The 24,881-nt window shown below is 38.9% G+C and overlaps 3 protein-coding genes across 3 annotated transcripts in view; all 3 read left to right on the plus strand.

The window, feature by feature from the left end:
• Positions 1-319: 319 nt before the first annotated feature.
• Positions 320-8,535, plus strand: LOC139475364 (receptor-type tyrosine-protein phosphatase H-like). Its single transcript, XM_071258587.1, has 12 exons — positions 320-382; positions 1,239-1,413; positions 1,846-2,021; positions 2,605-2,773; positions 3,367-3,540; positions 4,332-4,466; positions 5,233-5,369; positions 6,115-6,219; positions 6,764-6,827; positions 7,018-7,062; positions 7,657-7,744; positions 8,292-8,535. Exons 1-12 carry the CDS (start codon positions 320-322, stop codon positions 8,386-8,388), a joined length of 1,428 nt encoding a protein of 475 aa, XP_071114688.1. The 3' UTR covers positions 8,389-8,535.
• Positions 8,536-10,884: 2,349 nt separating this feature from the next.
• Positions 10,885-19,950, plus strand: LOC139475803 (receptor-type tyrosine-protein phosphatase delta-like). Its single transcript, XM_071259004.1, has 12 exons — positions 10,885-10,977; positions 11,813-11,987; positions 13,326-13,501; positions 14,137-14,305; positions 14,736-14,909; positions 15,450-15,584; positions 16,969-17,105; positions 17,907-18,011; positions 18,566-18,629; positions 18,808-18,852; positions 19,228-19,315; positions 19,835-19,950. Exons 1-12 carry the CDS (start codon positions 10,915-10,917, stop codon positions 19,932-19,934), a joined length of 1,431 nt encoding a protein of 476 aa, XP_071115105.1. The 5' UTR covers positions 10,885-10,914; the 3' UTR covers positions 19,935-19,950.
• A 2,162-nt stretch (positions 19,951-22,112) lies between these two features.
• Positions 22,113-24,881, plus strand: part of LOC139475330 (phosphatidylinositol phosphatase PTPRQ-like) — a 96,642-nt gene continuing 93,873 nt past the window's right edge. The window contains exons 1-2 of the mRNA XM_071258555.1: positions 22,113-22,200; positions 23,923-23,980. Of these exons, the coding sequence (XP_071114656.1) occupies positions 22,138-22,200; positions 23,923-23,980 (121 nt within the window). The 5' untranslated portion in view covers positions 22,113-22,137. The remainder of the gene's footprint in view (positions 22,201-23,922; positions 23,981-24,881) is intronic.

Consider the following 24,881-nt stretch of genomic DNA (forward strand, 5'->3'; position numbering starts at 1 on the left):
GGCTACCTGCGTTCGTGTCAATAATCCCTGAACCCCACACAGTCGATATAACGGAAGTTCACTGCAGTGAAAATACATGGGATTTTATCAAATATACCGAAGAGCAGGTCGTTCATGTTATTGTGAAATTTGTGTTTGCCTGCATATCAACGGTAACTCGTGGATAATTATTGTCCGCTCTTATCATTGTGACCCACTTGTTCGTGTGACTGGAGTGGTTGCGTGGTTATCATGTTCAGTTTCAAGAGAGAGTGTTACATAAGTACATTCCAGCTCCTATTTCTCAGTCCCACACAATCGACACACAGTGGCTTTTAAAATGGCCACCGCTGTGAAGAACGGGCTAGTTCCCTTTGAAGTCCTCGTTCTTACGGTGCTACGGGTAAGACTGTTACTTCGCAGTTTTGTGTGTTGTCTGCTTCTCATTGTAGTCGATCAGATATTGCTACAGCATTATCAACACCCGCGTTCGTATTTCAAGGGAGTCAAATATACTTGGGCAACTAATTAAGCTACTATCTTTTGGGGTAGAGTTTAGTACGGAAATGATAAAGAAGTACTTGCATATGCATGGAAGCCAGTCTACATAACAATAGGGCTGCGTTTGTTCCATAGCAACGTCTTCACACCATGTTCGCGAGTTCATTTCAGTCAAGACACAAAGCACAACTGTTATGCATGTAAGATAACATTCTCCACACGGAAGCTATGTGCTCGATATGTGGACAACGCGTTCACCTAATTTGTAGCACGACAGTACCTGGAAACATATAGACTACAAGGTCTCTACATACTACATGCTCACTATATACACTACTTGAGCAATATATACCGCTGTTTGTTGTAGTGTATATATTGCTCAGGAAGTAGTGTATATAGTGTGCTTGTGTATATAAAGTCCATGTGTCGAAAATAGTGTCCATGTAGTGTACATTGCGTCCATGTAGTGAATATATTCCCGGGCAGTGTATGTAGTAATCATGTCGTATATGTAGTGACGATGCAGTGTATATATGTGCATGTGGTGCATATAGTGTCAGTACAGTGTATATAGAGTCCTATTGTGTAGATAGTGTCCATCTCGTCTATAGTGTGCTGAAGTGTTGTTAGATCCTTGCCAATGGCTTGGGGCTTACACTTTTCATTATGTGGAGATCGATAATCTGTACTTCCTCGTAGGTCGTTCGCTATTACTATGTATTCCGTGGTGTGCTTAACCAACATCATAATTCATGCAGAGCTCCTCATCTACGACAACAGCAGTCACGCCAGCCACGGTGACAGCTACAGCTATCCCCGGCCTCGGTGACAGGTGCACGACGGAGTGCAGTCCCCCCGACATGGTGGAGTGTGTGAACCATGTGTGTCAGTGTATACCTCCCCTCAATAGTACTGGCAAATACTGCGTCACCGGTAGGACAAAAATCGGCTTTACTACTTCTACTACTACTACTACTACTACTACTACTACTACTACTACTACTACTACTACTACTACTACTACTACACCAAAGCGATACTTACCAAAAGTAAATGATTAAAACAACATTCAAAGTTATTTTTTGCTGTTGTACATAGGTTAGGGTGTTATGTATATATTTTGCCCATCGGAGATATAACAGTTTGAAAGGAAAAAACCACACATTTAAGGTGTGTCTACGCTTTTGACAACTGACATCGAATTATCCCTGTGTTCGGCATACAATGTACTTGGCTATGTTGGGTATACAGACTGTATCAGTCCGGACATCCAAATAGTTCCTACTATGATAATTAGTATTCGTGTGCACTTATCAATAAGCATATATGATCACAGTTGCCTTTATGTATATTGTGGTTTTGCAGAACCGGGTGCTGTTGGGGATCTCGGCTTCACCAATGTGACGAACTCCACTGTCAGCCTGATTTGGGAAGAACCAACGACACCGGGTGTTATACAGTATTATGATATAGTTTTCAATGTGAATGGAGTATGTTTTTACGAGATTTTGTACCAATGCACAAGTAATTCACGAAGAACGGTACGTGTTACTTATTCACACTGTAAGTCCTCCATTTTACCGTATAGGAGGAGTTCTCACGTTAGAGTAAAATATTAACATAATACATTTATAAAGACATTTCACCCTACTTTATGTAAACGTAAAATGTTTATGAGTATTATTTTTTAGGTATATTTTTGTGCGTAATAATGTTAATATTTACATTTCAGGAGTTATTTTTAGGAAACTAAACGAAAAAAACCTTCTTGTCTTTTTATTGATAAAATTCCACAAAAAAGTCTTCTGCTTCAACGTGATAAGAAAGACTATGGCATATTCCTATGAAGATTATACATGTACATTTCTCATTGATGAATGAGTGGTTGTGGTGTATCGTCGCTTCAGCTATTTTTCAGCGTTCAGCAATTTCACGTATACTAGCTTCAAGTATTGTACACACTTCACGGAGGCCAACACTCACAGAGATTTGGAAGAGTAACAAAATAGCAAATTCTTCTTATATCGATGCGTTATTTCTTTTGCATCTCATCAGTCATGATTAAAATCTAAAAGATTACTGATTTTAAGTCCAAACTGTTTAGAATAGATTCATTGTTTTAAGGGAACATGCGGAATGATGACCTTTACTACGATGATGAATTGCCATGGCAATATATCTTATGACGTATCATCGCTGCTGCCATACAAAAACTACTCCATGAGCATCAGTGCCAGAAACGATAAATATGATGGACCAAATTCAACGTTATCAATACAAACGGATATATCAGGTTCGTAGCGGTCTGTGGGCTGCTATGCAAATTAACACTACACTTATAACTTGATTTCAAACATAAGAAATAGATCGGATATATTCAGATTTTTTTCATATACCTTTTGCACGGAAAATATGATCCTTTGTTTGACAGAATAATTCCCGACTAGGTTCCAGCTTGTCGTACGAGGCGACACAGCTGACCGGGTGTTCAGCTTCGGTGATTGAGTGGCATCGTACCCGATGAGGGTGGATTGCTGCTTATTGTAACAATCAATCGCTCCCGATTATTTACTGCATAGAATAAGATCTTGTATCAGATGAGGCATTAACATATTAACACTGAACGGGATAGGCCGGTTACAACTGAGGATAGAAGTGAATAATTCGCGATTTTAGTAACGATGAAATATTGTCATGAATCATCCTCTAATCGTCAGTTTTATTGACGCTTTGATCATTAAGAATATCACCTCCCTTAAAAACACCCACACTGATGAGTCGACACGTTTCACGTAATCATAAAACGTTGTATGGTTTAACACAACTTAAAGCTACGTATTGCCTTTTCTTTTAAATCCTTTTTGAAAATTTGTTGTTATTTTCTAGCCCCTTTACAACCAAAGAAGGTCGCGGCAACCGTTCTAAACGCCTCCGTAATCCGAGTGTCCTGGTCGCGCCCGTCACACGATAACGTCCCCACCTGGTACAACATCACTGTGTGGGAGGCCACGGGGAGACGCTCGTCAAACTTCACCCTCAAGACAACAGTACGAGTTGATGGTAGGGAAAGCAATCGGTCTTAACCGATAAGGGATACAATAATGTGGTCAAGAGATATGGATGCAACTGAATACATGTCAATACCATTATATACTACAGTTATAGTGTTACTCACCATGGGTTGACATAGCGACATACGTAAGTATCTTCCATACTTGTTCCTTGCGTCGTTTTCTTAGTAATACTGAACAGGGTTATAGTCCTCGAGTTTGGTTTAACGCTGCTTTGAACAGTTTTAAAGTTAATTATGATGTGTGAGGAAGGCCTTATGTGATATAGGCATTAGTGACGACCAGCCTCACTTTAAATCATTACATTATTTATCTCGAAAAGAGGAGCCAAAAAGTGTTGTGAGACCCCCACAGTAAATGCACAGTGGCGATATTACTTCGATTAGGATTCCCCCTTATCACCCGAAACTGGCTTCCACAGGAGATGTCGCTCGGGTGAGATCAAGCGATATCTACATTGTAGATATCGCTGCAATGAAATTGCATCACAATGCTTTGCAGACCAGTGTGACGTCATTGTTACCATGACGTCACAATCAAATGACATCACTAATGGCTCTGCTACTGAAGCTATTAGCAGTACTTTTTAAGCTTTAGACACTGCTTATTACTGTCTTCAAACTGAAAAAGTTGGAAGAATGATGTTGGATGGTAAATAAAATTTCACCCTCGTGTCTTTTGATATCAAATATATGAACACTTTATGAACTTGTGTTGATATATTTATTTGATAGTCACAGTCAGCAATATCTATTTCTGTAAAATGACTTTAAATTCTAGGGTTCAATATAACGACATGTGAGGTACCAGGTCTCCTAAATTCGTGGGAGTACAAGTTCACGGTGACGGCATACACTCCCGCAGGCTCGGCGCAGGCTCCAAACGCATCAGGTGTCGTAATGACTCTGCCAGCAGGTATGATTATCCATTGTCGGAACAATACTACACATTTAAATATACTGATAAATTCTGTGGAAGTCGAGAGTTCGGTCACCATGCCACCGGCTCAACATTGTATCCATTCCTGGTGTTCCAAGATGTGATGTTACCAAAAACCGCGTGAAACCATACACACAAACGACTGAAAATAGATTTGGTATTCTCTTTTGCTATTCGGGAACTATTTCTCGATAAAACTTCATGTCGCTTTCAGTAATATGTAGGGAATATACCGCTATCGATTCTAGATTCCCATGTATTTGGAATCTCTCAATTTAGAATGGTCAATCAGAGGTTTCAAATCACAATGACCACTAATTTGAGGTCGCACCACTACGGAAGCAAACATTTATTATAATACGCTTTTTTGGGAATCATTTATGACATTCATTTTGAAATAATTGAAATGTTTCATTATATGTTACACAAGTTGTTGTTACTACGTTATTCGATGTCGATTCATTGTGGGACAAAACACGATACAAATTAACAAAGACAATGTATTTCAAGTTTTAGGGCCACAGAAAGATCTTAATCCGACGCTTTATGACAGTGGCGTCATATCTTTTGCGTCACACAAACTACGATGTGTTCCAAATTCAAGTTAAAGCAGTTAAAACTACAGGTATTGCAGCATCGAAACTGAGCACAGAGTATTTATCTCGTACTAATACCAGAATTGACCACTAATTATATACCTTCTTGTCTCCATTATAACCTCAAATACTCTTTTAAACCAAAGAGCCTGGGCCCGTCGAGAACCTGACTGCCTCTGCTCTGCCCGAGCCCTACTTCGGAATGTTACTGACGTGGAATTGTCCCCAGGAGAAACAGAGGAATGGACGCATAATGGACTACACCTTACACTACAAGGGCGATGTATGTATAAAGTCACATTATTTTCAACATATGGAAATTTTCATAACCCTACAATGAATGTTTTGATGTTCAACTCGGCGAAAAACATACGTGTCGAGGTTAATACAGTGTCCAACTTGCACCGATACACAATTCTACTTCGACTGGAGATCACGAAAATCATCTTATAAAATTATAACTTTTAAAATGTCACCTCTATAATTTTAATCACTTGGTCTTTAACTCCTGACATCTGGAAGGTAGTTTGACAACCTTAGTCTACCGTATATAATACATTGTGAAATTCCGTGTTGCTATGGAAAGGCTTTTGTTGCTTTTATTAATGAAGTACATATGGTACTACATCGTTTTAAATGACATGATAAATATTTAATTCAAAAGCATTACTGAAACACATGTACCTCCCCCAAAATCAAACCCCCGAACAGACTGTAGTTATCAATCACATCTTGAACACTTCCTTAAAACAACCTGAAGCTACTTCTGTGTCTAGAATTTAGCTTAATCTGGAATGGTGCATGCTGCTATGTATTTGTTATGATCATTACAAGGCAAATATCACCAATAGAGCATCTCCTTTTTGCCTGACTAAACTGTTCAACGACATCATAGTAACCAAACAAAACCGGAATACCTCCAATAATTTCTGAAAGGAATAGCATTTTACCATTCTCTGTTATATACGTGGAAAAAATGTATATAATACTCGAGCTCTCATTACCATATAAACATGTAAGCTCTGCAGGTTTCCCAAGTGGAGCATTACGGGAGATACACACCAGAGGATCCATGCACGGACACGAAGTCAGTGTTGGTGCCAATGGCGCCCGCCATAAACTACACGTTTACCGTAAGTATAGCAGGACGTGGCATATATGATATTGTAATAGAGAATTACCAACGAGCTGCGATGAATCATGGAATGTCTGTAAGTTCTTAGTCTTAGCGAGGGACGTAATTCATTCAACAGGGATATTTAATCAATAATTTCGGCATTATGTATTCGTCTAATTATGAATATTCATCAAATGATAATTGTTGAAACAAGAATTTAGAGACACATACGCGTGCACATATATGTGTTTGTGTGTGCGTGCGTGCGTGCGTGCGTGCGTGCGTGCGTGTGTGTGTGTGTGTGTGTGTGTATGTGTGCGTGCGTGCGTGTGTGCGTGTACAGAACCATTAAGTGTGCCACGAAGACAAGGTTGAATATATATTAATGCTTCGTAATTTGATTATATCACATATATTCATGTTAATATTTTAATTATATATTTAATAATGTAATACTATCACTTTGTAATGATATTTTGTAAAGTAAGAAGAATTGAAGAAACATATGTCAGTACACCATGCAAACTCTGTATTGACTTATATTCAATAATGTGTTACAGGTTTTTGCAAATGCAGAATTTACAGGCAAAAGGACGTCTATTGTTTCAAGAATGGATCCTAAGGGTAAGGATATTATTTATTATCTTATCTTGCAACTGAACATAAATACTTTCCATATTGAGGTTTAACACAACCTTTTTGCATAAATGTTCATTTATTGTAGCAGCTCATTTCACAATCATTTACATACTGTGGTAACAGTTGTTTATACAATGCCAAGAGATGTATCCATGTATTCTTCTACCTTACACAGGTATGGTATTTGTGCTGCCGGCAAGGGCCAGTGAAGAAAATCAGTGTATGTATATTTTCAACATATTTCCCCAATCTTCATCGGGCGGTGTGAGAGCTCAGTAGTTAAAGTGTTGGTTCGACACGTTGAAGACCCGTATCCGATTACCCACATGGGTACAATGTGTAAAGCCCGTTCTTGGTGTCCTCAACATTGTATGGGTTGGATATACAATATACTATTCTATATATTAACACCATAAGGTTACTAATAATGTGTGGCCTCATTTGTATTTTGAGGATGGGAGCTTAGTGGTGATATAGCCTTGGCTTCTCTCTGCCTCACGCCGAATGATGATCATAAACTTGTAAGTAATCATTTGACAATATAAATATAACTTCTTTGAGTGGCATTTAGAAGTTGGAATGGTAACTAAGACAAAATTGTTATGGTTGAGCAACTTCTTTATTACAATTGGGCGACGTTTCGGTGTAGATTCTAACACCGTTATCAAGCAAATGATGACAATTGGGCGACGTTAGAATCTACACCGAAACGTCGCCCAATTGTAATAAAGAAGTTGCTCATCCATAACAATATTGTCTTAGTTAATATAAATGTATCAATAATTTTATCATCGATAGCCTCTATTTACTCCAGACTCCAAAAGTGTGATCATCGTCTCAGCCGTGTGTGGTATCGTGATAGTCGTCCTCCTTGCTGTCGTGGTATTGTTGGTTATATACACGTACGTATCTCTTGTTTATAGAAGATATTAGTATACTGCAAATAAAGTGCAACAACTTCGCCCGTGAAAACATACAGCTGCTATATCGTGTGATGGTGAAGAGTGTACATTTGTCATCAGATAATGAAAATAGGCCGTGTGAAACTCACTTAGATCAAAAGAAAACTAAGTCGATGCATGAACATTGTGTGAAACATACTGATGGTTGGTATGAATATACTGAGTCCTCAAAGCCAGAACGTGTTGCTCCAGAAATATTCAAGTAAACTGAGCTGCGCACTCCCTGGTTTCCATCTAGGTGTAAGCAGAACGTGGCTCGATTCGTCGGTAAAATGAAGATAAATAACATGATCACAGTTACTTTTGTCACAGACATTTACTTCTATATGTACACACATCTTAATCGACTTCGCTGTCATTTTCAAACAATTGTGAAAAAAGAGCATTAAATAAATGCAAAATGAAATGTTATCACATTCTTGCATGGGTATAACTGCACCAACTATTAATTAAATGCACTTGTTCAGCTGTCTGATTATTTCTTCAGCCGCATCCTTCCGTCTAAAAAAGAAAAAGACAAGAATGAGTCTATCGGAATAGAAAATCCTTTAAAATATAATGACCAGCTGCCGTACAAGAGATGAAGAGGACAGTATCAAACAGGTCCAGAGAGAGGACATTTCCAGCGTTCATTTATTATCAGTAGCTTATATCATGTGTACTCTTACACGCATCTTTGAAATGTTCCTTTAGTTACCCATGACTGCCAACATTGGGTGTTGTAGTGATTCCCTTAGAGTTCACATGGACTTGGAATCAATATAGACACGATAAATAAATTTTCGTTGGTTTCTCAATAATTGAACAGGCTGAGTATCTGAAATATCCGTTTGTGTTTTATGTGATACAAATTACGAGTTATCAAATATCAATTGTACATTTGACCAAACGCCTGCAGGTTCCAGAAGGTTCCAGCACAAAGGAAATGAATTTCTTATAACATTTGAAATAGGCACAATAAAATGTTGTATTCGTATTTATGTTATTGTTATGCATGGTTACGAAATGACTGTTAACAATTGTCCTGAACATCTCTCTTGTATGCATGTCTGTCATGGTTGTCCTTGTATGCATTATAGAACAGATGGAAATGACATATTTCAGTGCAATATTGTCGTCATACAATACATGGTTTTGAAAGGACAGAAATATCATCAGAGAAAGATTTGAGAATACATTTTAAACACAGGTCATTTGTTTCACATGTTTATAAACAAAACTCTGGTGAGTGAGTAAACATCATTATCAATAATGTTTCACGTGCAAAAATTATACTCGTCTGTGCAACTGGGTAAGGTTTAGGAAAAGTCAGTATTTCCAGGTCATAACAATGAGCGATCTGGACTGGTGTAGACAAACATATCTGCACCATTGGGATTCGATCTCTCAGTAATATGGACAGATGACCGATGGTATCGCCGATGGTGAACCATCAACTTTGTATCAACCTGTGGATCCATACTATAATTATTCGGTGCACAGAGGCTGATCCGGGAGAGGGTATCGAAATTCCTCTTGAAAATCAAATGAATAACTCGTAGTACAAACTAAAAACTTGTCACTGAAATACAGAGGCATTCATTAGTATCATTCAACATCCTTGTATGATTACCCGATTTGTGCTAACAAGCACTTAAGTGAACCATTTGGAATTCTGTCCACTGTCTGGCTATATACCGTGTGAGTCATGGGTTTATTAGATGAATAAAAAGTCATCATTTTGGAGCTGTGGGGATGGTGTGAATACCCATCCCATTTCGCGGCCATATTATATATATTTCACAGGAATGAAAGGCTGCTTTCTTGGCAATCTGAAGCAGCGCTACTTGTAACATGTTCCTGAATACATATTTACGAAGGAAGTGTTTGTACACTCATGGATGAACAGGATACACAAACCCCCAATAAATGACATGTGTAAAACATATAAGCGACAAAAACCCTTCCATGATCATTTAAAGTATTTGCTAAAAGCAGAGCCTATTGTTCCATTCCGACTATATCATAAAGGTACGGATATGAATCACTATGAAACTAGTGATGCGCGAAAGGATGTGCAATACTTTGATACTTTGATCAGATGATAAAGAGAACTTATACCTTATTATTTGTGAATTTGTATCGTGTATCTCAAGTAGCAACAACAATGTAAGGACGCCAATCTGTGCTAATCTATTATTGATGATTGAAGTAATTGCTTTACCAAGAATACTTGTGAGAGATAAACCCTGGTAATTGTCAGGATTGTCTTGAATAACGTAATAATAATAGATTTTGATAAAATAATAAATATAATAAACATTAAGACAGCAATGCTGATGACAGCAAGTTTTGTTAGGTGGCTGTTACGTTTAACCTGTTGACTTCATGTCTAGTTTAACTCACTCTGAAAAATTGCTATGAATAATGTGGTGATAGCGTAGATAAGTGTTTGTTATTAACACCATTCTTTACGTAATTATACATTGAGAACATACTGTCCTCTGACAAAAATAAAACATTCGACCTACTTAATACTGAATAAGATTGCAATCCTTATAAGAACTTTCTAATGAATGACTAGTTATCTTATGTCTTACTTTGATTTTTTAAACTCGGTTTCTTATAAAAGATTGTTCTCGAAATAATCTCAGTCGCCTCACCATATGTTTACATCTAGAGCCTGATGAATTAGATGTTCGATTTCTTAAAAAAAACATTATTGCAAATAAATACTACACAATGATTACTATTTGTAAAAATTGATATGCGATAGGATTTCGCAATTCAAACGCTTAATTAGAAAATGGGCTACAATGGCCGCGTTTTTTTGTCAGTATTCCTTGCACCCCACACATTCGATACGATGGAAGTTCACTGCAGTGGAAACAGGCAGGACCTAATCAGATAGACCGAAGAGTTCGCCGTCAGAATTATTGTGAAATCTGTTTGTGTTTGCCTGGCACATCAACCGTATCTCGTGATTATCAATTGTCCACTCTTATCATCGTGACCCACTTGTCCGTATGACCTGAGTGATAGCGTGGATGTGTCCATTTACAAGAGAGAGTGTACACTCCAGGTCATTTTGCTGAGAATTCCTACTCAATCGACAAATACAGACTTTTAAAATGACCACCCCTGTGAAGTACGGCCTACTTCTTGTGGAAGTCCTCGTTCTTGCGGTGCTTGGGGTGAGACTATTTTGTATGTTGTCTGCGTCTCCCCGCAGTAGTTCAGATATCGTTACAGCATTATCAACACTCGCGCGTTCGTATTTCAAAGGAGACACGTCTACTCTGCCCACTAATTAAGCTACTATATTTGGGGTAGAGTTCAGTTGGGATATAATATAGAAGAACTTGCAATAGAGCTGCGTCTGTTCCATAGCAACGTCTTCACACCATGTTCGCATGCTCATTCAAGACACAAAGGCACAACTGTTATTCATGTAAGGGTAACATACTCAACACGGAAGTATGTGCTCGATATGGACAACGCTTTTACATTATTTGCACCACAACACTTCCTGAGTAACATATACACTACATGTGCTCTATATACACTACATTATCACTATATGTACTCTACTTGAGCAATATATTCCGCTGTTTGTTGTAGTGTATATATTGCTCAGGTAGTCGTGTATATAATGTGCTTGACTGTGTATTTGAAGTCCATTTGTCGAATATAGTGTCCATGTAGTGTCTACTGCGTCCATATAGTGTATATATTCCTGTTTTTTTATGTAGTGTCGATGCAGTGTAAAAAGTGTCCATGCAGTGTTTAAAGTGTAAATGTGGTGCACACAGTGTCTGTACAGAGTATATAGAGTTCTATTGTGTACATGGTGTCCATAGGGTCTAAACAGTGTGCTGGTAGTGTACATAGTGTTGTTAGACCATTGCCAATCGCCTGGGGCTTTCACTATTCATTATCTGGGGATCGATATTCCGCACTTTCTCAGAGATCGTAAATTATTATCTATGTACTTCGTGGTGTGCTTGACCAAGATCATAATTCGTGCAGAGCCCCTCATCTACGACAACAGAGGTCACGCCAGCCACGGTGACAGCTACAGCTATCCCCGGCCTCGGTGAGGGGTGCACGACGGAGTGCAGTCCCCCCGACATGGTGGAATGTGTGAACCATGTGTGTCAGTGTATACCTCCCCTCCAGAGTACTGGCAAATACTGTGTCACCGGTAGGACAAAAATAGATTTACTACTACTACTACTACTACTACTACTACTACTACTACTACTACTACTACTACTACTACTACTACTACTACTACTTCCCCACTACTACTACTACTACTATTTCTCTACTACTACTACTACTACTACTACAACTTCTTCTCCACTACATCTACTATTTCTCTACTACTACTACTTCCACCACCACCACCACCACCACCACCACCACTACTACTACTACTACCACTACTACTACCACTACTACTACTACTACTACTACTACTACTACTACAACTACTACCACCATTACTACTATGACTAATAATATTAGTACTGCTGTTGCTGCTACTAGTACTACCACTACTACAACTTCTTCTCCACTACTACTACTACTCTACTCTACTACTACAACTACTACTACTACCACTACTACTACTACTCTACTACTACAACTACTACTACTCTACTCTACTACTACAACTACTACTACTACCACTACTACTACTACTCTACTACTACAACTACTACAACCAATACTACTATTACCTTTTCTATTAGTACTGCTGTTGCTGCTGCTACTACTACTACTACCACTACTACTACTACTACCAATACTACTGCTACTTCTCCACTTCTACTACTATTTCTCTACTACTACTACTACTACTACTACTACTACTACCACTGCTACTACTACTACAACTACTACTACTACTACTTCCAACACTACTACTATTACTATTACTTTTTCTATCAGTACTGCTGTTGCTGCTGCTACTACTACTCCTACTCCACTGCTACTACTACTACTACTCCACTACTACCACTACTATCACTACCACTACTTCTACTACTTCCACAACAACTACTACTACTACTACTACACCACTACTACTACTCTACTACTACTCCACTACTACCATGACTATCGCCACTACTACTACTGCTACTACTACACTACTACTACAACAACAACTACTTCACTACTACTGCTACTACCTATTAGTAGTGCTGTTGCAGCTGTACTACTACTACTACAAAGCGATATTTAACGAAAAGTAAAGAATTAGAATTCAAAATTCATTTGAACACAGGTTGGAATGTCATCGGAGATGCAGCAGTTTGAAAGGTCAAAAACATTTCAGATGTAATTACACTTTTGACACCAGGAATCGAATAATACCTGTGTTCGGCATTTGTACAATATCTGGTTGTGTTGGGTATACAGACGGCATGAGTCTGCACATCCAAATAGTTCTCACCATCCTAATTAGTATTTGTGTCCACTTATCAATAAATATATCTGATCCCAGTTGCCTTTTGTGTATATTGTGGTTTTGCAGAACCGGGTCCGGTTGGGGATTTCAGCTTCACCAATGTGACGGACTCCACTGTCAGCCTGACGTGGGAACAACCAACGACACCGGGTGTTATACAGTATTATGATATAGTTTTCAATGTGAATGGAATGTGTTTTGACGAGATTGTGTACCAGTGCACACCGAACTCACGATCAACGGTATGTGCTACTTGTCCACTGTAAGTGCTCTAATTTACCATACAGGATGAGTGCTGACGTTCACGTAAAATTATAATAATGCATTTATAGGGACATATCACCCTTCCTTTTGTAAACGTAAAATGTTTATAAGTATTATTTTAAAGTATCTTTTTGTGCGTAATTGTGATAACACTTACATTTCAGGAGTTATTTTTAGGAAAGAAAAAAAACAATCTTTTATAAAAACAACATCTTTTTATTGATAAAATTCCATAAAAAGACATACAATTCTTCTGCTCCATCATGATAAGAAAGACCATAGCATATTCCCATGAAGATTATACATGTACATATCTCATTGATGAATGAGTGGTTGTGGTGTATCCTCGCTTTTACAATATACCATCGCCCAGCAATTTCACGACAATTAGCTTAAAGTATTGTGCACACATTCACGGAGACCAAGATTCAGAGATTTTGGAAAGTCACAAAACAGCAAATTCTTCTTATATCGATACGTTTGTGGATCTCCAGTTACCACGCTCTGACAAACATGTATGAAGTGCAAACTTTCTTTGCCTCTCCTCAGGCTTGATTATTTTTAGAGCACCGATTTTAGTTCAAACTGTTTGCGATATATTTATTGTTTTAAGGGAACATGCGGATTTATGACCTTTACTGCCGTAACCAGTTGCAATGGCACCATATCTTATGACGTATCATCGCTGCTGCCTTACAAAAACTACTCCATGAGCATCAGTGCCAGAAACGATATATATGATGGACCAAATTCAACGTTATCAATACAAACGGATATATCAGGTTCGTAGCGCTTTGTTGGTTGCCATGCCAGTTAGCACAACATCTATATCTTGATTTCAAATGTATTAAACAAATCGCGTATATTCTTTATTGCATTCAAATCCTTTGTTTGCCTAGAATAATTCCCAAATGGGTTCCAGCCATCTATGCTTGTCGTACGAGGCGACACGATTGAAAGGGTGGTCAGACTCGGTGACTTTAGAAACTGCGTGGTACCTGACGAGAGTGGATCGTTGCTCATTGTAACAATAAATCTAGTCCCGAATAGATGTTTAAAACGATGAAACTTTGTTATGAATCATTATCTAATCGTCAGTTTTATTGACGTTTTGATCATTAAGAAAATCCACCCACCACCCACCACCCACCCCCCCCGCCATCTTTTAAGGATCTTTTAAATCCTTATTGATAAACTGTGGTTATTTTATAGCCCCTTTACGACCTAGGGACGTCGAAGCAACCGTTCTGAACGCCTCCGTAATCCGGGTGTCCTGGTCGCGCCCGTTTCGAGATAACGGCCCCACCTGGTACAACGTCACCGTGTTGGAGGCCTCGGGGAGACGCTCGTCAAACTTCACCCTCAAGACAACAGTACGAGTTGATGGTAGGGAAAGCAATCGGTCTTAACCGATAAGGGATACAATAATGTGGTCAATACTATGCATTATTGGGACATTACATAGTTATATACATTGCAGGGTTTCAATTGAAACAGCCAGAGATAGGATAGGGATGCAAGTGAATACATGTCAATACTATTATATACTACAGTTATAGTGTTACTCAACATCGACATAGATGTATTCCGAAATTATAATTTGAGTAGTTTCCTTAGTAATACTGAAAAGGGCTACAGACCTAGAGTTTGGTTTAACGCTGCTTTGAACAGTGTTACAGTTTTGAGGCTTAAAGTGATGTAGGGATTAGTGAAGACCAGCCTCACTTTAAATCATGACTTTATTTTTCCGAAAGGAGGAGCAAAACCGTGTTGTTAGACCCGCACAGTGAGTGCACATGGGGATTCTGTCGTGACCCTAAACGTGCATCGTCGTTAACGTGACACATCTAGATGGTGTTAAAAGTGACGACGTTTCACAATCTGTCATCAATATCCATTTTTGTAAAGTGACTTTTTACTTTCCAGGGTTCAATACAACGTCATTTGTGGTACAAGGTCTCCTAAGTTCCTGGAAGTACTATTTCAAAGTGACGGCATACACTCCCGCAGGCTCTGCACATGCTCCAAACGCATCAAGTGTCGTAATGACTTTGCCAGCAGGTATGATTATCCAATGTCGGAACTTGATACTTCACGTCTTGAATATACTGATATGTTCTTTGAAAGCCGAGAGATTCACCACGCCACCGGCTAAACATTGTGTCCATTCCTAGTGTTCCAAAAAACGCGTTAAACCATACTCACACAAACGACTGGACATATATTTGGTATTCTCTTCTGCATTTCGTGAACTATTTCTGGGTAGTATTTTATGTCACATTAAGTTATATGTAAGATATATATCGCTATTTTGACATCTATTCTAGATACCCCTGTATTTCGGAATTTTCGATTCAGATTGGTCGATCAGAGGTTTCAAATCACAATAACCACCTCAGATTGAAACAGCTAATTTGATGGTAGCAAATCTACGGAAGCAAATATTTAATATAATGCGCTTCTTTCCCAATCATGTATGGCAGTCATTTTGAGTGAGTGAGTGAGAATGGTTTTATGTCGCTTGTAGCAATATTCAAGCGATATCACGGCGGGGGACACCAGAAATGGGCTTCACAAATTGTACCCATGTCGGGAATCGAACCCGGTCTTCGGCGTGACGAGCGAACGCTTTAACCACTAGGCTACCCGACCGCCTCTGCAGGCATTTTGAAATAATTGAAATGTTTCATTATATGTTACACAAGTTTTGTTACTACGTTATTCGATGTATGTGTGTCAATTCATTTTGGGACAAAATACGATAAAAAATAACAAAGACTATGTATTTCAAGTTTTAGGACCACAGAAAGCTCGCAATCTGGCGCCTTTCCATATCTAACTGTGGCGTCATATGTTTTGCGTCACACACGTTAAGCTGTGTTCCAAGTTCAATTAAAGTGGTTAAATCTACAGGTATCTCACCTCTGCATTGAAAGCACAGAGTGTTTATCTCACACTAATACCAGAGATGACTACATAGTATATACGGGGCGGTCGGATAGCCCAGTGGTTAAAGCGTTCGCTCGTCACGCCCGGGTTCGATTCCCGCCTTGGGTACAATGTGTGAAGTCCATTTCTGGTATTCCCGCCGTGATAGTGCTGGAATATTGCTAAAAGAGGCGTAAAACAATACTCACTCACTATAAAAATGAGAAAAGTATTGGACTTAAAACACCTCCTTGGCGTAAGCCTATCGGACAATAAAAAGGTCACTTTTAGAATCACCACAGCGAACACAGGATTTTATATTTGCATACATTGATTTAGCAGTGGCCAACATTTTGCCTCCTAAACCCTTATTTTGCAACAACTCCACAATTTGGCTCTATTTACAGAATGAAATGCCTTTTTAAAATCAACAAATACCACATACGTCACTCCCTCACTCACATAGTATATACCTTCTTGTCTCCATTATAACCTCAAATACTCACTGAAACCATAGAGCCTGGGCCCGTCGAGAACCTGACTGCCTCTGCTCTACCCGAGCCCTACTTCGGAATGTTACTGACGTGGAATTGTCCCGAGGAGAAAAAGAGGAATGGACGCATAATGAACTACACCTTACACTACAAGGGCGATGTATGTATAACGTAAATTCTCAACAGATGGACATTTTCATAAGACAACAATGAATGCTTAGATTTTCGACTCGGCGAAAAAAATACGTGTCGAGGTTGATACAACGTTCAATATTCACCGACACGTAATTCTACTTCGACTGGATATCTCGAAAATCATCTTATAAATTAATGTCACCTCTATAATTGTAATCACTCAGTCTTAAACTCCTGACATCTGGAAGATACTTTGACAAACTTATTTTACCGTATATAATACATGGTGAATTTCGTGTGGCTATTGAAAGGTTTTTGTCGCTTTTATTAATGAAGTACATGTGTAACTACATCGTTTTAAATAGCACACATGGAGCCCATATGGACCCCAATGTCATGTTAAACATTTGATAATAAAGCATTATTAAAACACATGTATCTCTCCCAAATGAAAACTGCCCCAACAGGCAGTAGACTGCAGTCAAAATTGCCCCAAGAGGCAGTAGACTGCAGTCAAAACTGCCCCAACAGGCAGTAGACTGCAGTCCAAAATGCCCCAACAGGCAGTAGACTGCAGTCCAAATTGCCCCAACAGGCAGTAGACTGCAGTCCAAATTGCCCCAACAGGCAGTAGACTGCAGTCCAAATTGCCCCAACAGGCAGTAGACTGCAGTCCAAATTGCCCCAACAGGCAGTAGACTGCAGTCAAAATTGCCCCAACAGCTTATAAATTACCATTCTCTCTTACCGTTTATATTCGTGGATAAAATGTACACAACACCGAGCTCTCATTCACCATATGGACATGTACATGTATGTTGTGCAGGTATCCCAAGTGGAGCATTACGGAAAATACACACCAGAGGATCCATGCACGGACACGAAGTCAGTGTTGGTGCCGATGGCGCCCGCCATAAACTATACGTTTACCGTAAGTATAGCAGGCAAATGACAAACGAACTGCGATGGATCACGAAATGGCTGTAAATCTTTAGTTTTAGCGAGGGATATTAAAGCCATAATTCCGGCTATATTTATTTAACTATATAATCAAATAGTTTATATATTATCCTCATAGAAGAGATGATATTGAATATTCATCAAATTAGAAACAAGAATTTATACACACATACGTATGTATGTATGTATGTATGTATGTATGTATGTATGTATGTATGTATGTATGTGTGTTTGTGTGTGTATGTGTGTGTGTGTGTGTTTGTGTGTGTATGTGTGTGTCTGCATGTACATGTATTATGCTTCGTAATTTGATTATGTCAAATATATTCATGTTAATATTTTAATTATATATTTAATAATGTAGTAATATCACTTTGTAATGGAGGCATATAATACATAATTGACTTGTGACTGACTTTTGAATTATTAAATTGAAAATTTGTAAAGTGTAAGTAGAACTGAAGAAACATATTTCAGTACACCGTGCAAACACTGGATTGACTTATATTCAATAATGTGTTACAGGTTTTTGCAAATGCAGAATTTACAGGCAAAAGGACGTCTATTATTTCAAGAATGGATCCTAAGGGTAAAGATATCATTTATTATCTTATCTTGCAACTGAACATAAATACTTTAACACAACCTCTTTGCATAAATGTTCATTCATTGTAGCAGCTCATTTCACAATTATTTACATACTGTGGTAACAGTTGTTCATACAATATGCCAAGAGATGCATCCATGTATTCTTCTACCTTACACAGGTATGGTATTTGTGCTGCCGGCAAGGGCCAGTGAAGAAAATCAGTGTATGTATATTTTCAACATGTTTCCCCAATCTTCATTGGGCGGTGTGAGAGCTCAGTAGTTAAAGTGTTGGTTCGACACGTCGAAGATCTGGACTCGTTTCCGATTACCCGTAATGGGTACAATGTGTAAAGCCCGTTATTGGTGTCCTCAACGTTATATGGGTTGGATGTACTATAAGCTATTCTATATTTTAACACTATAAGGTTACAAATAATGTGTGGCCTCATTTGTATTTTGATGATGGGAGCTTGGTGGTGATATAGCCTTGGCTTCTCACACCGAAAGCGTATTTGAGGATCATAAACATGTAAGTAATCATCTGACAATATAAATGTATCAATAATTTTATTATCGATATCCTCTATTTCCTTCAGACTCCAAAAGTGTGATCATCGTCTCAGCCGTGTGTGGTACCGTGATAGTCGTCCTCCTTGCTGTCGTGGTATTGTTGGTTATATACACGTACGTATCACTTGTTATAGAAGTTATAAGTATATGCATATAAAACACTACATACAGCTGCTATACCGTGTGATGGTGAAGAGTGTACATTTGTAATCAGATAATGAAATTAGGCCGTGTGTAACTGAGATCAAAAGACAACGACGTCGATGCATGAACTTTGTGTGAAACATACCGTTGGTTGGTATGAATACATTGGTCCTCAAAGCGAGCACATGTTGCTCCAAACATATTGCAGTCATCTGAGCTGCGCACTCCCTGGTTTCAATCTCGCTGTAAGCAGAACGTGGCTCGATTCTTGGGTTAAAAGGAACATACTTTTTTAGATAAGAACATGATTACAGTTACTTTGCTCACAAACATTGACTTCAATATGCACACACATATTAATCGACTCCGCCATCTCTTTCAAACAATTGTGAATAAAGAGTATTCAACAGATGCAATGAAATGTTATAACATACTAGCATGGGTTAATTAGTTAAATGCACTTGTCTAGCTGTCTGATTATTTTTTCAGCCGCATCCTTCCGTCTAAAAAGGACAATTATGAGTCTACTGGAATTGAAAATTCTTCCTACGGCAGTTTAAATAATGACCAGCTTCCGTACAAGAGATGAAGAGGACAGTGTCAAACAGGACCAGAGAAATATGCACAATCATATGTAGTATTCATATTTATGTTACTTTTATGCATGATTACTAACGGTGGACTGTGGACAATTGTCCTGAACATCTCTCTTGTATGCATGTCCTTCATGGTTGTCCTTGTATGCATTGTAGAACAGATGGAAATGACATATTTCAGTGCAATATTGCCGTCCTACAATACATGTTTTTAATAGGACAGAAATGTCATCAGAGAAAGAAATGAGAATACACTTTAATTAAACACAGGTCTTTTGCTTCACATGTTTATTTATGCAAAACTCTGGTGAGTGAGTGAAAGGCATGACCAGTAATGTTTCACGTGCATAGATTATACTCTTCTGTGCAACTGGGTAAGGTTTAGGAATAGTCAATATTTCCAAGTCATAGCAATAAGCGACCTGGGCTGGTGTAGACAAACATATCTACACCATTGGGATTCGATCTCTCAGTAATATAGACAGATGACAAATGGTATCGCCGATGGTGAACCATCAACCTTGTATCAGCCTGTGGATCCATAATATAATTGTTCGGCGCGCAGAGGCTGATCCGGGCGAGGGTATCGAAATTCCTCTTGAAAATCACATGAATAACTCGTGGTACATACTAGAAACTTGTCACTGAAATACAGAGGCATTCATCAGTACCATTCAACATCCTCGTATGATTGCCCGATTTGTGCTAACCAGCCGCTAAGTGAAATATTTTTGTAATTCTGGCCACTGTCTGGCTATATACCGTGTGAGTCATGGGTTTATTAGATGAATAAAACGTCATCATTTTGAAGTTGTAAGGATGGTGTGAATACCCATCCCATTTCCCGGCCATATTATATATATTTCACAGGAATGAAAGGCTGCTTTCTTGGCAATATGAAGCAGCGCTACTTGTAACATGTTCCTGAATACATATTTACGAAGGAAGTGTTTGTACACTCATGGATGAACAGGTTACACAAACCGCCAATAAATGACATGTGTAAAACATATAAGCGACAAAAACCCTTCCATAATCATTTAAAGTATTTGCTAAAAGCAGAGCCTATTGTTCCATTCCGACTATATCATAAAGGTACGCATATGAATCACTGTCAAACTAGTGATGATACCAAGTGTGCGCGAAAGGATGTGCAATACTTTGATAAGATGATAAAGAGAACTTATACCTTATTATTTGTGAATTTGTATCGTGTATCTCAAGTAACAACAACAATGCAAGGACGCCATATGTCAGAGTATTTTGGCCACAACAACATTGCCAAATCTGACAAGAGGAACGCTCACATTAAACCACAGTCACTGATTGTTACTAGGCCGAATAACTATTGATACATGATACATTCCAATTGTAGTTAGTATCTTATATCTATACAGAATGAAGTCTTTGATAGGCATTTAGAAGTTGGGAAAACATAAACACATGACACTTTATATGGATGACAACCTCTTTCATTCTTTGTTACTACGTTTCAGAGCTACTTCTTGCTCCTCATATGAACTTATTCAGTATAAACAGATAAAATGATAGAAGGAAAACGGCAAACAAGTTGTTGTTGGTCGCCATTTAAATACGCTGTACCACAAGACACCCTACTAAATGTAAACCTATCACCAATGGTAACATGTGCTTTGTACACACGTAACATATATATTGATGTGAAATACACCATGCTGCACATGGCAACATTATGTCATTTTCCATGTTAGTAAAAATGTAAACAAAACAGAGAAGGCTCAGTGTTAATTAAAATTACCTTATACCTGGTTATAAAATCACTTTGTTACTGGGTATCTAACGACGTCAACTTACGTGTAATGATATATGTATGCCTTCTTAGTCATCCCATCAGCCCCACTATCCCTATGACACTTCTCTCTCTGGGTTGATTCTGATATCGAGCGACAACAGTCCAAACAAATCACCTGCTTATCAGTAGTTGCACTGACCTACATTGGTATGTGTTGGCTGGTCACACAGTGCACATATCCTCCATGTTGCAGTCCTTGTCAGAACTTGTCAGACCTTGTCAGTCCTTGTCAGACCTTGTCAGACCTTGTAAGACCTTGTCAGTCCTTGTCAGTCCTTGTCAGACCTTGTCAGACCTTGTCAGTCCTTGTCAGTCCTTGTCAGGGTACATTCCACACCTGGCCACAGTCTCGAGGAACATTCACAATGGACTTATTTTTAGGATGGTGTTTCATGTTGGCAGCTTTCAGTATCGAATCTGTACTTCCGGTGAGTGTTAAGATCTTTTTCAGTCTTTTTCAAACGAGACCTTGTAGCTACCGTAACTACTCACATTATCTACTTTTTTGTACACTTGTCTGCTTGGTGAATGGGTCACTCAATTGTCTAAAGCCCCGTAAGTCGTGCGACTATCAAACCTATGATCCTGGGTTCTAATCCCGTTCGACCTGATTTTGTTTCTAGGTTTACTAGCACCATATTAGTGCTAACCCGTGAAGATCCGGGGTAGAATAGGTCTTCATCAACCCATACTTGCTGTAAAAGGCGACTATCTTGTTGTAAGAGGCGACTTGGTTGATGCCTATCATCGAATCCTAATTGCGTGGATCACTGGATTATTTACAGACCGCTGCCATACAGCTGGAATATTGCTGAGGGCGGCGTTAAGCACCAAACAAACAAACAAAACAATATCAGTGCTCTTGATTTTCAAAATCGTGTTAATCGTCTGATGCCTAAATAAACTATGGCTTTATTCCAAATCAAGTCGAGAAATAAATAAATAATGTAAAGTCGCGTTGAACCAAACTCACTTATAGTCTGGAAGTTAATCTAAGGTACCGACGTTTACTATAGCAAACGTACAGTCTGGAAGGTAATTTAAATTACCTTCCAGACTATACGTGCCCGCTGCATGCCGCCTGTCGATAAGGTTTCTACCAGTCTACGTCTGAATGCGGTGTCAAACATAAGAAATTAAAAAAACAAACAAACTGTCACAGTTGCAGAAACTTTTCTATAGTCTTAAGTTCGTTTAAACTATGGGTATTTGAGTAGTAGTTTAATAATATGCAGGTATTGCTAATGAAGATTGAGTGAGTGAAGATGTGAGTCGAGTGGATCCGGTGGTCAAACAAACAAACAAACAAACAAACAAACAAACAAACAAACAAACAAAAACACAGTGACGTCATCCAGATAAGTGTAAGTATCCACAGTTCCTATATCCTGGTGACATCTCGATAAGTATACTATGTCTACATCACTGGTTACATGACATTGGGAGTCAAATGGTGTGCAGAATGGCTTGTTTTGTCTCTAGTCGATAGGATGTGACTGGTCACGTGCTTATCTTAACGTAGAATCGCAGTAGAGTCGTACCACGCAAACGATGCTTGCTCTACACCGATTGGGTGATCAAGATGGGTGACCCGTTGTCGGACGTTTCTCTAATATCAATCACTGGTTTATTTGGTCCAGCCACGGTTATTTACAGTCGCCGTCACAACCTGGACTATTGCTGGATGCGGCGTTAAACAATCAACCATTCTGGATATCATGTCAAACACATCCTACCTCTATATGCTCTCTTATGTCTTTCTACCAATCATGTATCATCTCAATGTTTCTCTGTTCATCAACATCATCAGTGGTGTAATGAATAGAACGTCTGCCTCGGCCCAACCGCATCATACCAAAATACTTGTTGTTACCTTGCCTGGTGCTTGGCATTAAGGGGATAAAACAATGACTGGTAGGCTCGGAGTAAGTATGCCATGTCTGAGTTAGGTATCCATGCTAAACTGCGACATGGTATAACATGCGACATAAAACAAGCATGTAAAAGGAAGCAGCCACACACACACGTGCATACACACTCGTCGCTATTTGAAATAATATTTAACGCAACATTAAAGTTAACCCAATTTCACCTCACTTCCCCACTCTTTACCATACACTTCCATTGTATACCATTAATGTGTATTGCAGACTTCAACTACAGAGTTGTCTACAACAGAAGCAGCAACTACCTCGACGCCAGACCTTGGTATGTCTTGGCCTAAGAACAGCTTTCAAAAGGTTTATGGGAGTCATGTGAAATAAATTTCCAAATCTGACGCACCACTGACAAACATGATACCCGATGCAATTCCCTAATTTGATCTTTACAACATATGTGTATTTTACACGTGTTTGTTCAGTTGAACAGTTGACTTGCCTTTGCATGTGTTTGTGATTGGTGCCACTGGTAGGGCTAGATATGCTCACCTTTCGCGAACACCCGGTATCATCACTGTTTTGATTGTGATTCATTAACACATGTTTATTATATAGTTGGAATCGTACATTGGAGAGTTTTGTCGCTTTTTTACACGTTATTGAAGGGTTGTGGAAACTGTTCATCCATATCCTGCTGCTTTTCAGATTATTCGAAGTTGTTGTGGGCAACATTCACTGACATATTATTATCTCCTTGGATTAATGTTGCTACTTTAGTAACGCCACGAAAGTCAAAAAATAATCTTTATATGCAATCCTGTTTCAGGTCTTCAGTTCCTAGATTTGAGTGTCAGTTATCTTTATAATCTGATCAAAGCACGGGTGGCCCAGTCGTCTAAGGCGCCGCGATTCGCTGTGCAGAGTTGCGTCCATTGGGCACGCCAGAAACCTATGATTGTGGGTTCGAATCCCGGTTCGCCACAATTATGTTTGTAGGTTTGTCAGCACCATACCCGTGCTCGTGGGTTTCACCGAAGTGGTAAACGTCTGAAACCTGCATCACTTCGGGCTTTCCTCCCCACATTAAGCTGACACGCCGCGATTTGACTGGAATACTGTTAAAAGCGACGTTAAATCCAACTCACTCACTCAAACACTCTTTGCCATGTTTGTATTCTTATATCATTTTCAAGTATATGTAGCCATTTTCTGAGCTATATGCATCCCAG

The sequence above is a fragment of the Haliotis cracherodii genome, unplaced genomic scaffold (assembly GCF_022045235.1).
Source record: "Haliotis cracherodii isolate W230 unplaced genomic scaffold, xgHalCrac1.p SCAF_3, whole genome shotgun sequence".
Lineage (NCBI taxonomy): Eukaryota > Metazoa > Mollusca > Gastropoda > Lepetellida > Haliotidae > Haliotis > Haliotis cracherodii.